At 44.6% G+C, this 15,521-nt stretch overlaps 1 protein-coding gene across 1 annotated transcript in view; it reads left to right on the forward strand.

Annotated features, from left to right (window-relative positions):
- LOC138504450 (transient receptor potential cation channel subfamily M member 7-like) overlaps nucleotides 1-15,521 on the forward strand; it is a 1,624,316-nt gene that overhangs the window by 912,001 nt on the left and 696,794 nt on the right. Inside the window, exon 22 of the mRNA XM_069624957.1 lies at nucleotides 6,946-7,120. Coding sequence (XP_069481058.1) covers nucleotides 6,946-7,120 — 175 coding nt within the window. The remainder of the gene's footprint in view (nucleotides 1-6,945; nucleotides 7,121-15,521) is intronic.

Raw genomic sequence — 15,521 nt, forward strand, 5'->3', positions numbered from 1 at the left:
GATTAGGGTAATTTCTTCTGACTGGTCACTATGTCAGGGGGCTATACTGGTGCAGTCCTGGATTCTTAACTGGTCCTGTATTGATCAACATAGCAGCTGTGACTTAGCTGCAATGGCTACTGTGGTGAGTCTGAAAGAGGACACAGACTCTAGTTAACCATTTCACTGATAGTTTTATTAAACCAAAAGGGTAATGCCTAACTTTCCCTAGGCTGTAAGGCGTCCCTACCTAACACAACAAGCTAAGGTTCTCATCCATCATCGGTGAAAGTCCAACTCGGAATCAGTCCATTGTCCAAACTAACCTGCTCTGGCCCTACCACTACTATAACAACAAACATGAGGAGAATGACTCCCTTCTCCTGTAGGTTGATATTCTGTCCAATTCAACTCAATAAGTTATCCTCAAGTGGTTCTGGGCAAATACTCTTGTTAAGTCATACAGTTCTGATATAGCACTCTTCAAATGTATAATCCTCTCTTGCTTTGGTTTACTCTTCTGGTCCTTATGACCCTTTTCTCTTATATTTGTATGTGTCCTTTTCTTCTCATAAGGCAATGTTATCCAATACTGAACACCTCTCTCTTGACTTCTTGGGGTTTCAAACTTTATATCACAGTTTTTAATTCTGTTTTGGGTTTGATGCTTAATGTTGGTCCCACGTGACTCTGTAATTTCCCCCCTCTCACAAAGTTTCCTATTCTACAACGTCTCAGGGTTTTTGGTTTGACTTGATGTCAGTTACTTCATGCTGGGGTGACTAGGGTGTGTTAGAGTAATGATTCTCTTTATTTTCACTCAATCCCAACAGCTTTTGACTGGGACGAGTATGAGCATTCTTATAATAACTCTGTCCCCTTCTGGGTTGCCCATCTTCTTCCCTGTTATCTGTGGTGTACCAGGATAGCATCACCAGGGTTCTAACTTGTTTGGGACAATCCTGTTCCGTGTCAGGTTGACCTTCTGTAGTCTCCATGCTTGCAGCCACAGCTTTTCCAACTTCTCCTCTGTCTGCACGCTCCGTGTCAGCTCTATGGTGGTCTCTGCATTATTTATGGACCTATGAGTCCATCTCTGGTTCTCGGTCATGCCACCACTTATTTCCTTCTTCCAGTAAGGGTGTCTCGCGTCCATGTCAGTCTCTCTCCGTGCATTCTCTGGCTGAAGCTACAGGTCAGAGTCTCCTTCCAGGTTCAGCTCTGGAATAGGATGACGCTGCGCATCCTCTGCACACACCTGCAAGCAAACTTGAATCTCACTGGCTTTCTCTCCCTTTTCCCAGTCTCCAAGGTGATCTGTCTCTTAAAGGGATAACTATTATTTCTTGATTACAGTAACACATCTTAGCATGTTCTTCATGTTTCTCTTCTCTGAATGGTTGTAAAAGTGTACCATTGGTATGGCTCCTAAGGAGTGTTTCACCAGAATGGGAGTCCTTGTCCCAAAAGAGGGGAGTCTCTCCCGGTGGGGTCCCGCTTACCTCTACTGCTAGGGAGGGTATTGCGGAGCAAGCTCACCTCCCTAGTCTCACAGCGAAAGGCTCCCCCTTGGGAGCCGTAGCACTACAGATTAGTGGACTAGCAAGGGTACAGCTGTGCACCCCAGGGGAGCAGGGAGTGGTGTTCCTTGCTTCTCTATGCCTTCCAAAGTCTCATTGTCTATTGTGAAATGGTGAAAGTGCTAATGTGCCCGCTGGAGGCTTGATAGATTGCAGTGAAGAGGAAGGGATTACTCCTTCAAATGTTTATCACCTTTGCTTAGTTCCAAGCTGTTCTCTGGATCTTCATTTATTTTGCATCCAAATGTTCCTATTGGCTGAGGCATGCAAATAGGCTGTAAGGACTCTTCACCTGTTGGTGCTCCAACTGCCCTGCTAATACTGCACATCTGAATGGCTGTTGATCCTAGAAAAGGAATCAAGAGTTCTATGACTAATGATGGCAATGGCTTTAGTGCCATTAATATTGACATTTCTTGTCCTTGTACCTTTACACTCTTGCATGGATTGCAGGAGAGGCTAAAGTGCATCTTTGGCACAGGATCATGCAAACGACTGGTCCAGCTGAACTTTTTTAATCCAGTCACTCTTCATGCCCATGAATGGAAATAACTGCTAGAGTGGTTATTCACACTTTCTATTGGTTCCACTAACAGTTGCAACTGGCCATTCAATGTGAAATACATGTTTGCTGTACTAACTTTGATCATCAAACATTATTTGTCATTTTGTTGTTGATTCCTCCAGCATGGGCTAGCACAGCATGCATACGTAGACCTAGAAGCTAGAAGAATCTAGTCTATGCCGTAATACATAGAAGTCTACTGAATCTCTTTGCATAAGAAAGAATACTCCCTGTGGCGTGAGGGTGGACTGGTACTCACTGGTGTTGTATAAAGCAAGTGTGTTTGTTTAAGATCTATTGATATGCACAAAGGTGTGCACATTGTTTTTTATTTTGGTCCAAGGCAATAGCTGGAGAGTATGCTCCATTAATGTTTCATTGTTCTCTTACCCTCGGAGGCAAAAGTAGAAACTGGTCCAGATGCATAAAATCAGGAATAGTAGTGGCAGAATCAACAAAAAGCCACACTGTTCTTTGCTAAAGCGACAATGACAGGTTGGATTTGGTGCAAGCTGCATGCAACTGCCACTTGTGTTGACTACGCATAACCTTTGACATCTCCTTCGTCTTGTAACTGTAACTGCAAATCTTTCTTGTTTGGTGTATCCTATTGGAAAGCACTTTTTAAAAAAGAATTCTACTCTAAAACTGTTTCCTGAACATTTTGTGAGTTCTGCAGGAATCACATCCCTAAAGAGTATGTCCTACTTGTTCTACTCTCCCTTCAAAAGTCTCCTTGCTGGTTCCTGTTAAGGCAGTTTTTGTACCACTCTCTGAGGATGGTACAACCACTAACCCTAGAGGGAAGGCTAAAACATCTGACAATAAAGGGAAGACAAATCTCGTAAATGTGGGTAGTGTGGTCAGAGTGAGAAGGATTAGCTCTCGGGTAGGGGTGATAGATCGTCACAGAGGTACAATTAGTCCACACACACAAATCCACAAAATACATCAAATTGGTATACTGAAGTCACGCATATGTTATCAGTACTTCAACATGAATACACAGTATTAAAAAGGTAGCAGTATATTATAAAACAGTAATACCTATACAAGGACTCTCATAATCCTGATGACTATATTTGGATCCTTTGTCAAGGGCAAGCACCAAACATTAAATAACAGCTGGTGTGGAGAACCAGGGTACCACACAACCCAACAAGTAGGCAAGCACCTAGCAGTCTGCATAACTAAGTGCAGTGTCCTAAAGAGACAGCCCTAGTAGATCTGAGCATCAAACACATATGGCAGGGTGAGGGATTAAGAAGGGAAACCCAATGTAACCCAAAGTAAAACTTGATTTACAATCCCCTGGCCTGAAACACAACTTACAATTACTTTAGACCTCCTAGGACCTTACAACAGTATTAATGCCCAGTTGCTCAGAACAATACTTTAAGGCGTCCGAGAGGATGGAACAACTGCGAACTTTAGCAACAGAGTCTAAGACTCAATGAATGTTTCAACAATAGTGTAGTCCCTGCTACATTTCTAAATATAAACAATGTTACCAATTGCAGTTACAGTGTTTCAAGGACATTTGCGATTGCAGAAATGAAAGTGTTTACTTTAAACATTAATCGAAAATCATATTAAGTATTTAAAAAGTGAATCTTAGTCCAGAGTTACTGAACATCTAGGGAGTCCCTTTTAGGGCGAGGTGCAGTTTCAGTTCAAAGTTCCTGAGGAGATCATTGTAAAAGTTAAAGGCCCATCCACACTGTACAGTTCTACCTCACAGGTGCAGATGCTGCAGCGATCAACCCTGGGGAAGCCCAAAGGTGACCCAAAGAAAGTGTTCCAAAGGTCGGAAGAGTGACCTTGGATGAAGAAGTTGCCAAACAGGAGGATGCCCCCAATTCAAGTCTATGGGGAACCGTGGTTAGCACTTGCCTTCCAGGAATCACTGCCACGGACTAGGGGACCACGCAGGAGTGCATTTTGTCAATAATCACCATTCCTATGACCCTAAGGTAAGTAATCAAGTCAGCAGATTCGGTGTAAAGGACTCCAGGGGCCTGAAACAACCTGGTAAGTAGACGGCTCTTCTCCACAGGTGTGGTTTGTACAATTCACCTCTCCAGGGCTGAGACCCTCGGCCAACGAAAGCCTCAGCAATACAGAAAAGAAACAGAATCTCCTCCGAGGGTCTCTACCTTCAAGCCAAGAGTAAAACATATGGCGAGGGAGTTTTCCAGGAGAAGAGGGAACCTGAACAAAAGGCTCCCAGCAGCAGGGTGAACAAGAAAAGGCAGTAGGATGCTTGGCCGTGGGTTGCTGCAGGCATCCAGAAACTACCTACAAAGTCATTTCGGCACTGAATCAACAATCTGGGCCAGCTGAAGGTGCCACCAGCTGTTGTCCTCATCCTGGAACCCATTCCTGTGCTTTGTACTGCATCTCGGGGACTCATGAGTCATGCCAGTTTTCAGAGGAGTTGGTGCATGCTGGCCTTCGCATTGTCTGCAAACATTAGAAAAAAAGACCTGGCAAGGGCAGAAGCTGATAGGCATTGGTTCAGAAAGAGTAGCACCAATGTTCATGCATGGCTCAAGAGACACTAGAGAGCTAGAGACAGGCTCCCCCTCAATTCTCCCTGGACATGCCCCTGTCACCTTTTCCTTCAGTTATTAAAACACTTTCTCTTATGCGAAACCTTTGAAGTTGAGTGGGAAAACAGTTAGTGGAAGGGATTTTATAGCTCTGATGCAAAATCTAAAAACCACTGAGATACGCCAATTATGTTTAGCATCCATAACTCTCCCCCCCACCATTCACTCCTGTAAGGAAGGTATGGTATCAACAGTAAGACAGACACAACTGACAACAGTTCAAGGTTGTTTGTTGAACTTTCACAAGGGTGAGATAAACGCTTATCTTAACCTAAATCTACAGATGGTAGCAAGCTACGACCATCAAATAATAATAACGTAGTCCTAGTGAAGTCTTGTCCAATTAAAAAGGCCTACACTAAAACACCTATTGCCAATCCTTGCTACTAATTTACAAATAATGTGGGGTGATGTTCATGAAAAAGAAAGAAGTGTTCACAAAATGATAAGTCAGGAAGTTCGGGCTTTTGGCCTCCCTTCCCCACGTTTTCGGCACAGGACAAGGCGGTTCACTCGAGCAAAGCACACACTCTGGTTTGTGCGTCACAAGGTTACAGTTCCATTTTCACAGTTCAAGACCTTCTGTGTCCAGGCCTCTTTACTTCTTGCGAGTCTCTTGACTCAGAGGGTCTGGTATACAAAAACAACACAAAAACATGATTTTCCTTTTTTGTATTCAATTTGGTTGTTCACCCTGTATCCCCCTCAGCCGGTCTCAGACCAATTGTGATGTACTTTAAAATATCAGACTTTCGAATGTGACCAGGGGTTAGCTTGACCCATTGCATGACCACTTCGATCTCAATTTTCCTTTTCCTCACACTCAGCATCAGTTGGATACCTAACAAAGACCTTCAAATGAGCACTCAATTTGAGCCGGAGCACTCAGTGTATTGTATATTTTCAATTATAAAGTTCAGCTACTCCTTTTAGTTTCCACTTATATTCGTGTCACTCTTTGCAAGCGCCTCACACACTGTTCTCTTTGTACAATGTTGCTGCTTGCAACTTTGGTTCGAAACACACTCTGGTTTGGTATCCGTCTCTCTGACTCACTGGCTGTGCTGTCTTTTCTGATGCCGCTTTATTGTAGGAGCCAGGGACAGTTCCAAAGTGGCAATCGCTCCTTCCCGCCTTGGTTATCCATGTGGGAGAGCCCCAGGAACCTCAGACACACTGTGCAGGTTTGATCAGCCTTAGTCTCTGGTCTTTCGGTTTCTTACTTTCCAAATCTCACAAAAGTAACACTCTTTAGAGGTCACAGGTACTTCCTTCCTTGCGCCACACTCTGGTCTTGCAGTCTTTCTCCTTGTATTAAATTGACATCTTGGAACTGTTGTTTCCTCGTGTGGTTTGCCTTGCTCAGAATGTGCTTTTGCGCTCCACCTTGTATCCATGTGAGGAAGTGTGATGGAAGTCTGGTGTGTGTAATAATGTTTAAATGCCTGTCCTTACATGTCCATGGTGTTGGGACATGTCCAGTTTAAGGGTCTGGTGTTAGTCTGTTGTCGCTCATAGTGAACTGTCCATGAGAAAGTGTTTGTGTCGGAGAAGTGTGGGTGGAGGGGGTTGAATTCCTAGGTATCCTATCTGGTAAGATGAGAAAAAGGTGTTATTGGGAAGGGGATACTGCATCTCACCCTCTGGTGTCCCACTTCCACTCCCTGAGGACCCCTCAACCAGGTAATCCTCCTGCACTGGTCCACCCCCAGGAACTGGCTTCAAAAGCGAAGGCCGTGTTCTGGACACCTGGATGACAGATCCCCGGGGACTAGTGGACACAGAGGTTGCTGAGGCCAAAGCATTGACCATTGGTGGATTGCCTTGATATTACCCTCCCTCTCTGTGGTCCAACATCGCTATTTTGGTATGCCATCAAATTTATGATTTCTCAACGTAAGCCTTTAGTTAAACTGTGTAGCCAGTAAAATAGTGTGTACAATGTTCCTTGTTGCCTGTCTCTGCAGAAACGAATGCAGATCAAATAAGAATATGATTGAGACTTTCCAAATCCACGATAAATATATTAAGGTGTATGTTGAAACAATGGCAGCAGATGATACCCCCAGAATCTCTTTCTGATGGTTTATTGTAATGAACGAAAGATGAATGCTTGGCATATTTAAACAAATGAGTACTAGTACTGCATTAGTATATCATTTAAAGCATTGGGAATTGTTTGTGAATTCACTAGTGCATTTTCTTATAGGTGAGAAACATGTTTCCTATCGTGGCGATTATGATTCTTGTAATTTTCGCTTATGGAGTTCCGAGGAAAGCAATTCTGTATCCTCATGAAGAACCATCATGGTCTCTTGCAAGAGACATCCTTTTTGAACCTTACTGGATGATCTTCGGTGAAATGTTTGCATATGAAATTGATGGTAAGCAATGAAATGTCAAAATTCCTACAATCATCCATAGAAAATAAAGGCGACTTGGCTAATAGTCTGAGGTGTACAGGGTGTTAGGACTAAGACTTTAAAGTTAACAATGGCATGATCAGAAGGAGGGGGATCAAAGGGTGGAGGAAAGTGAAGTAGAGAAAGAGACAAGGTGAAGAGAGTTCCCACCAGATTGGGTAGACTAATTATGGAGGGAGCAGGGGGAGTGGACAGACCGGTGGGAGTTACGTTCAAGGTAGGTGGCTGCAGAGTGCTTGGGTAGATTGAAGCCCCCCCAACTTGACAATGGAATGTCATGGGAGGAGAAGGTTCAGGTCAGGGAAGGAGTTGTTGAGGAGACCAGGGGTTTGAAAAGAGAGCCAGAACAGTGAGTGGAGAAGGAGGGAACAATTGAATAGTGGCATATTCTAAAGAGGAAGAGGTGATATCGGAAGAGGGCAAGGGGCAGTGCCAAGGGCCTCAATGATAAAGAACTCCACTCAACCACTATTCCCCACCCGAAAGGGAGAGTGAGTTAAGGTAGCCAGGCTACTGTGGGGAGCTGCTAGTGCAGCCAGGTCATGAGGTGAATTACAGGTATCTGTGATAGCTAGAAGGTGAGGGGAATAGGTGAGGATAAAGATACTAAGAGAACTGGAGCATTTTGTTTGATAGGAGCAGGTGAAGCAGGAGATAGTGCTCAGATGAGTGAAGTAGAAGTTTGAATAAGTTGTGGATGAAGGCTATCAAATAAGGGGAGTAGAAGAGTGAGTAGAAGGACAAAGGGAGAAAAGCCAATTTGCACAATGGAGGATAAAAGAAGTAGGTAAGGGGACACTCTGGAGGGTAGATGAATGAGCGGCATGAGAAGGGGGCAAGTGCGAATGGGAAAGGACTGGCTGAGAAGAAGCTGGTACAAGTTCTGAGTTGGGCTACAATGGGGGTGTGGGCAACTAAATGACAGTTTGACCTTCAAGGTAACAGCTCTGTAATGAGTGGAGAGTCACTGGGTCGAAAGGAGGCGGGCAAAAGGCGACCACAGCAAAATCCTGGCATGAGCAGAGGCTCAGGACCTATGCCTTTTCCAGCCCTAGGGTACCCAAACAGGGAGTTGCCCTTAGCTTCTTTTGGCCCTTCGTTGCAGACGCCAGGCTAGACGCTAAGGGGATAATTAATAAGAAGGGAGACAGTGTGGCACATGCACCACTGGGAGTCAAAGTACTCAAGATAGTTTTTAAGACTTGTAGACAGGATGCATTCAGGGTCCCTGGATGTTGTGGTCCCAAGGAGGAAACTACCCTCAGATAGTGCACACAATCCTCTGAGAGTTAAGGATTAGGTGATAAAAGCATTTAAAATGAAATACTAGTCACATGTCCCTCTGGGAGCCAGAGTGTTCAAGGTGTCTTCCAGACTGGCAGATAGGAGGTAGGCAGTGTTTTCTGTGTTGTAGAGTTTCTGGGTATGCAGGGTGTGGCAAAAAGACTTTCTGCTCATTCTATCACTACTGCTACTCCACAGCCTCTTGCTCACCTCAATCTCTGCACACTGGCAATCCGTGCTTCCCCCACACCACTAGTGGAGTGTTGCTGGATTTTATAGTATGAATAATAGGGTGATTGGCATAATATTGGCCAGGATTGGCTGATTTGTTTGTTCCTTAGTTCTGATTGGGTGCGCACACTCACCTGCACTTGTGGGTCTCACCTCTAGGTAAGAGTAATTGTAGAATACAAAGTTTGGCAACTGCACAGGTTAGAATTAAGTGGGTGAATTATGTCATCCTGCACACCCCCTGCCACTGGGAAGTGCACCCCACTCTGATCACATACTGTTCAGTCAAGGCTGTTGTTCACAATCATGAGAAATGTGAGCACGTGTTTCTGCCTTCTGTTTTGTTCTACAGCCCGGTCCCCCATCACTGTCAGGAAGTTATTTCACTAATGTGTGCGCCACAGTGAAACTCGTGCTCCGTCTAAGGAGTGGTGGATCTCGTTCAGGCGAGGTGCCTTGTTTTACTTTCTCTCCTTGGCTGTGTGTGAGGGAGGGTTTTTTCTACACTGGCTATGGCGTTTCTTTTGAATATCTGCAGGATGCATATGTTTTCTAATTCTCTCTTGTCAGCAAAGGGTGAACTAGAGGAGCTCTTGGGAATCGCCCATTTACTGCCTTCAAGGTGGCTCCCACTGGCGCCCAGAGCTCCCCAGTCTCCCATTGCTGTTGTGGCACGGTGACTTCATCATAGGTCCTACAGACTCTTTATGGAGTAGAGTCACGCTTGCTCTTTTTTTAGGGTTACCATAAATGTTTATTGATGTATATGAAATTATCACCAAAAAGTTGCATAAAATTGAATCAAATGGGTACAATAGAACAGATATTGAGTCAGCATGAAGAGCTGTGCAAGAGGATAAGTTATCAGAAAATGCAAAATGTAGAAGGATTAGAAAGAGGGGGAAAAACAAAGCATTTGCCACAGTTTAGGAATGTTAAGTTCAAAATGGAGCACATGGAGCTTGAGTTTACAGTCAGACGGAACTGAAAGACAGAGTGATGTCATTAGTTTGAGGGATAGAAGTAAACCAAAAAAGAACAGTATGGCAGTGCTAAGCCACAAACCTAATTGGAAACCAGGCGGAGAACACAACAGTGTATATATGAGGCAGAAATAGGGGCCCACTAAGAGAGATTAATATTGGCGAGGGGGACATGGGAAGACTGAGAAAGCTTAAGGGGTTATCCGGTAGCATGATTAAAAATAAGTTGGAGAGTGGGAAGAAAATAGAGATGCAGACCCATTAGAAATGAGGAGCAATAGTTCAAAGGAACATGATAAAGGTGAGGACATGTCGTTTAGAGGCATGAAAAGCAGTGATTTATCACATGTTGTGAAGTTGGGACTGACAGCCAAGATGGGAGATGGGGAACAAATGATGCAGCTGGATCAAAGATCATGTAAAAAAGAGGGGTGAGGCGCGCACTCCAATTCCTGGCCAATATAGTACCTGAAAAAAGAAAAAGAATAAATGGGTTAAATCCCAAAGTGTCCAATGCACTGGGTTAGATCCCAATTGTTGCAAAAATATTCACAGGGTTAGATCCCTTATGCTGCATTGGTACTGCTGTTCTCCTCCTTCAAATATTCACACGGCTGGATCCCTTATGCTGCATTTGGGCTGCTGTTCTCCTCCTCCTAGCGCATTTGTGTCCCAACACTCTTCAGGGAGGCTGTGTTGCCTTTCACTTCAGGTGAATCCAATTAAATTGCTAATGCAGTCTCTAAGAATTATGGGAGTTGTAGTGAAATCATTAGTTCATTTCAGGTGACCAAGGAAAGACTGCCCTCCAAGAGCACACATCTTACCCTTAGCAGGGGGGGGGGGGGGACCATAACTATGAGTCTCCACTGTAGGGAAAAATGGCCCCAGTGCTGCAGCCTGTGAATATTTTTGCTATACTATAGGATCAAAGAGTATGTTAAGCAAAATGAGGTCATCAACAGCATCAAAAGCAACAGAAGGTTCAAGTGAGATGTTGGTCAAAGTCAGTGGTCTAAGTAGGATAAGAAATTGGGGGTGGGGGTTGGCTTAGGCCCTAATCAAAACATTGAGAACCTGCAAACATATATTTTGGGTCACTCAGTATGGTTTCAGGTGGTTTTGATGGATTAAGTCTGCATCTTGTAAATATATTTTTATTCTGGCATGGTTTGTAAATAAAATGCTGCCTATAAGTAATCACTCACTCAGTTTAGCAACTATTCATTCAATAAGTCAAACAACCTAATTGTGTAAATGCATCTCTTTTGAGGAAAGGACGGGGAAGAAAATCACCAATGTATGTTCCTCTCTCCTTTTCATAAAATCAAAGAGCATTCAGGGAGGTTAAGAATGAGGCAAAACAAACGAAGTGATGGCTGGAAGGTTTGTAATTAATCCTAACCTCTGGCATTGCTCTGGGCAACCCTCCAGACCATCGTTCTTCGTCTGCCAAGCCATTACAAAAGGGGAAGACCATATACAAATCAGGCTTGGTCCCACCTGAAAAGGGGCAGTCCATTCCAGACTGCTTGGTCACATTCCTTCTGCACGAGACCACAAGCATCCCCAAACATGTTTCAGCCAGTGAGGAGTAGCTTGGGTCTCACGTGCCTGTTGGGCATCGAGACTCAAGCTATGCCTCACTGATGCCGCCTGACCAGGCTGAAACATGTTTGGGGATGCTTGTGGACCCTCCTGGCTGTCTCACTGGCCCAGGGGAACGAGCACTTGCATCGGCAGTTTCTGCAGGACACCAGCATGCCTTTTGGCTCTCATACGCGGACTCCCTCACCACGTTTCTGCTATTACGAACTGTATCTTTTCAGCTTCTTTGCATCCTGGTCTCTGGCCTCTGGTCCTGGGAAGCTCTGATGTCCCAGCTCTGCTTCCAACTCGCTCTTCTGCTTGCTCTCCTAGTTGCTTATCCATTTGTGTAAGACCACACCTTTTATAGTGAAACACCGGTCAAGTGGGACAACTTGAGTTCTTTGTAGGCTAGGTTTCCCTTATTCTCCACATTTTATTCCTATGTTCTATCTTTACTGCTCTTAGCTGCCTCTTCCTTGTCTCAGGATTTGTTGGAAATGAGGAGGATGAGTTGGGGTGAGATTGGAAATACACCATAAAGGCTGAGGGAGAGTAGGTTGGCGGGAAGTTTCGGGATTGGGGAAATGCCATGTCTCGCCCTTGGGTATCCTCCTCCCAATCCCTTGTGACCTTCCACTTAGGTAATCCTCCCTCGCTTGTCCACCCCCACGGTCGAGATCCAAAAGTAATGGCCCTTCCCTCACCACCTGAATGGAAGATCCCGAGGAAGTGTGTGGGAGAATAGTCCGGTTTCTCACATATAGCTATGGACAAATCTACATTGTTTACAATTGAAGCAGAAAATACAGATAAATTAAAGGCAGCCCCCGGTGTGCCGGGCCAGGGAAATGATGTTCTAGTTCAGATCGACCTCTACCACTCAAGCTCCAGGCAGACATACAGTGCTCAGTGTAAAGCAACATTGTCTTTGCCGTTGGTATAATTATTGATTTCCCATTGATTTACATATACTTTCGTATGCGCTATATAAAGGCCTTTTCAGAGTGCTAGACATACCTCCTTAATAGAAGCCCCGACTAGTCCTGGTATGTGGATGTGCTGACCTGCCACTACTTCACTTTTTGAAAAACCCTCACTGCCACAATAAAGTGGCAGTACACAATGATTTTGCCAGGGAAACCCCTGCACTCGCCTCTTGTTCCTCACAGTGAGCAAAAGCACACTAAATCCGCTTCAGTTTAGTCTTACTGTCCCTGCTACCTTACTAAAGCTTGAAGTGACTATAGGCTGCCCTGACATTAGGTGAAATATACTTGTAGTGGGATAGGGAAAAACTACAGTGCCAATTCTCTTATAAAGCAAACACTTTTACAGATTGGGGAACAGTTACTCTGTCGTCTTAAAGGGATGTCACTCAAGTGAATCTCCACCGTCAAATTAACTCTACCCTAATTCACAGAAAAACTACAGTGCCCTCGACCAACCCGAATCTTGTCCACGCTAAGGTTAAACCAATGCTGTCCTAGGGTAAGCAAAGCGAAAGGCCTAGTCTGTAGCAGGGGTTCACAACGAAAGCTGAATTCAGTTTATGGGTGTAAAGGGAGTGGCCTAGAGGAGACGTATACTTTCTCTGCCTTAGGGCAATGATAAAATGGCCCTGCCCAAATGGGAAATGCACCATACCAGCCCAGAGCAGGCATTATAGCACTTTGAAATTCCTAAATGTGAAGGGGCAACAGCACGGTATGCCACCCCGGCATCCCATCAAATAGGATAACTTGACAAGAAGTGCACCCGACAGGAACACTATTACATTATCTAGTCCCAAAGTACATACATCAGAACCACGACTCCAATCAAAATTAGACTGCACGCCCCAAACTTTGATTCTGCCTACAGCTAAACTACCATAACAGTAAGACAATGTAGATCTATTAACACAGAAAACACAATTTTGCTAGTGTGAGGCACAGGTAATATTTGTTGTCTTAAGGTGACATTAAGTTGTTTGATTTGCCCTTTCATTTACAAACCTGCAGTAATCCCAACTGCAGCTAATGTAAAACACTGTGCAGTAAAGAGCATTTATGGAGCTGTGGCCAAATCGATGCTATTCCATCTTTGCTGACCTTAGACAACAGAAACTTGTCTGGCACAAAAGTAATTTTTCTCTGATTTATACTAACCCCAGTAGTTTACTCTAAGTGCAGATGGCCCACCCAGAGAGCGATCATGTTGCAACATTAAGACAAACAACTTAGGGCTAGTTGTGCAATCCATGGCTGGATCAGTAACTTGCATGCCAGTCCCAAAAGTTCCCAATAACAATTTGGCAATGACATTATGTGCTGCAAAGGACTGGCCTAAAAGTTGGAGGTGGCGCTATGCCTACTGTAACGGTGTTGAAGTAAGAAACTTGACACAAGTTTGGTGGAAATTATTATTATAGACTTTTATTTGCCTTAAAGAAAGGGGTTGGGTAAAGGCCTAACTGTCCTTACCTCCTATGAGGGGTTGCCCTGTCTCAACAGAAGAATACTATGGACCCGGTCAGGATGTCAGTCAAACAAAAAGATGTCCACCGTCCTGTGTTTTAATACTATTTCCGTCCCTTACACATTCAAAGGAAAATGGGTATCTTCTTAATTACAGAAGGAGACTTATCCCGTTCTGGATGCTGACACCAAAGTGCAAAAGAATGTATACAGTTCAATGTTCACTGTTCATCCAATTTAAAGAGAACCCAGTTCCCTGTCCTCCTGGAGGGACCTTCTTTGTGTGTTTCTGGTTCCTCTTGTTCACAACACTGTTCATAGATTTTGCCAAGTTAAATATAATCTAGTTCCCTGATCTCCCGGAGGGAACCTCTTCCTGGGTTCTACTTGTTTTCACAATAACTTTCTTTACCAAATCCTCTGGGGAATTCCCCCCTCCCCAGTTCGCAAGTTTGTAGCACAAAAATAATCTTTTCAAGTCTCTTGGCAGGTCTGGCTCACTAACCTCCCAGGCCTTACTGTAGACTTTTCCAACAGTGTATCTATCAAGTCTGATTTACTCACCTGCCAGACTTGATTTCCACAACCTTCAACTTCAGAGATCCTAGTTTGGTCTTCAGCCCGCTGGTTATAATTCTTCATGTATTTAGGTGGGTCCTTGACCCTTATATATTCCACTGGTGGGTTTTGCCCATACTCCTCTGGGTCCCAGACCCAGTTCCTTTGATTTGGCTAGATCCTTGTCCATTCATTACTTAGTGTCCACGTGGACAAACCTGGTATACTCCCCTGCCAGGTATTGTCCCCTCTATGTGTACTCCCAATGTTTGTATCTGTTTGCCTCTTTTGTTATTTCTTTGTGTCCCTCAGGATGTGTTTATCTGCGTCACACTGTTCAAATTATATTGTATAGTCTCTCTCACCCGCTTGTGCTCTTCGGGATGTTCTTATTGAATTTATGATGGTTGTCTCTATTTGACTGCTTCCTCTTGTAATCTTCAAGTTTTGCAAAGATCATATTATATTGTATCTTCTCTTTGTCACCGCTTGTGCTCTTTTGGATGCTCTTATGTATTATATTGTATATTCTCATTCTCACCCCCTTGGACTTTTCAATATGTTTGCATGAGCTCCTTCAGCTCCCTCACAGCCCCCTAGACCGGCTGGGCACTTTCCCTACCTTTGGGCACTCTCTGGGAGGGCTCTGGTTTCTTCTGTGGTTGGAATGCTGCTTCTTTGCTTCTGCCATGCTCAACATCCTTCTCCTCGCGGCTCCACTGCACTGGTACCTCTCTTGCCATTGGCTGCCTGCATCGCTGTTCTTGGGCTGTCTTCGCTGGACTTGCTTCCTGTGTCTCTGCCACTGATCAGGTCTGCCTCATTCAGACCTCCCATGTGCCTGTGGCAGTCATGTCCTGGCCTCCAATGTTCAGGTTTCTAGTAACGGGAGTAGCGTCTCCTTCCCAGCTCCTCCAGGTCTGGTTGCTCAACAACCTAGTAAGTCCTATCATTTTTTCATTAGCTTTGCCTTTGGGCAGCTTCACTGCGTGTGTTGGTTCCGTGGTGGGCCTTTGCCTCCTTGCTTCACCTTCATCGTCACAGGATGTTTTGCATCGTGCTTGGATGAGTCTCCCTCTTCCATATCCCAGTGTTTCTAAGGGTGTCCTCTACTAAACCATAACAAATAATGGTGTGGGGGACCAAAGGCACTTCAGTGGGGGTTACGGAATGTGGGGACACCAAAGAATGGGATGAATATTGCATTCTCCCAGGGCCATTGTCACCATTCCCATGAAGGACCCCCCTCTGATGAGAGCC

Source organism: Ambystoma mexicanum, chromosome 11 (assembly GCF_040938575.1).
Source record: "Ambystoma mexicanum isolate Mex_15411 chromosome 11, UKY_AmexF1_1, whole genome shotgun sequence".
Taxonomy (NCBI): domain Eukaryota; kingdom Metazoa; phylum Chordata; class Amphibia; order Caudata; family Ambystomatidae; genus Ambystoma; species Ambystoma mexicanum.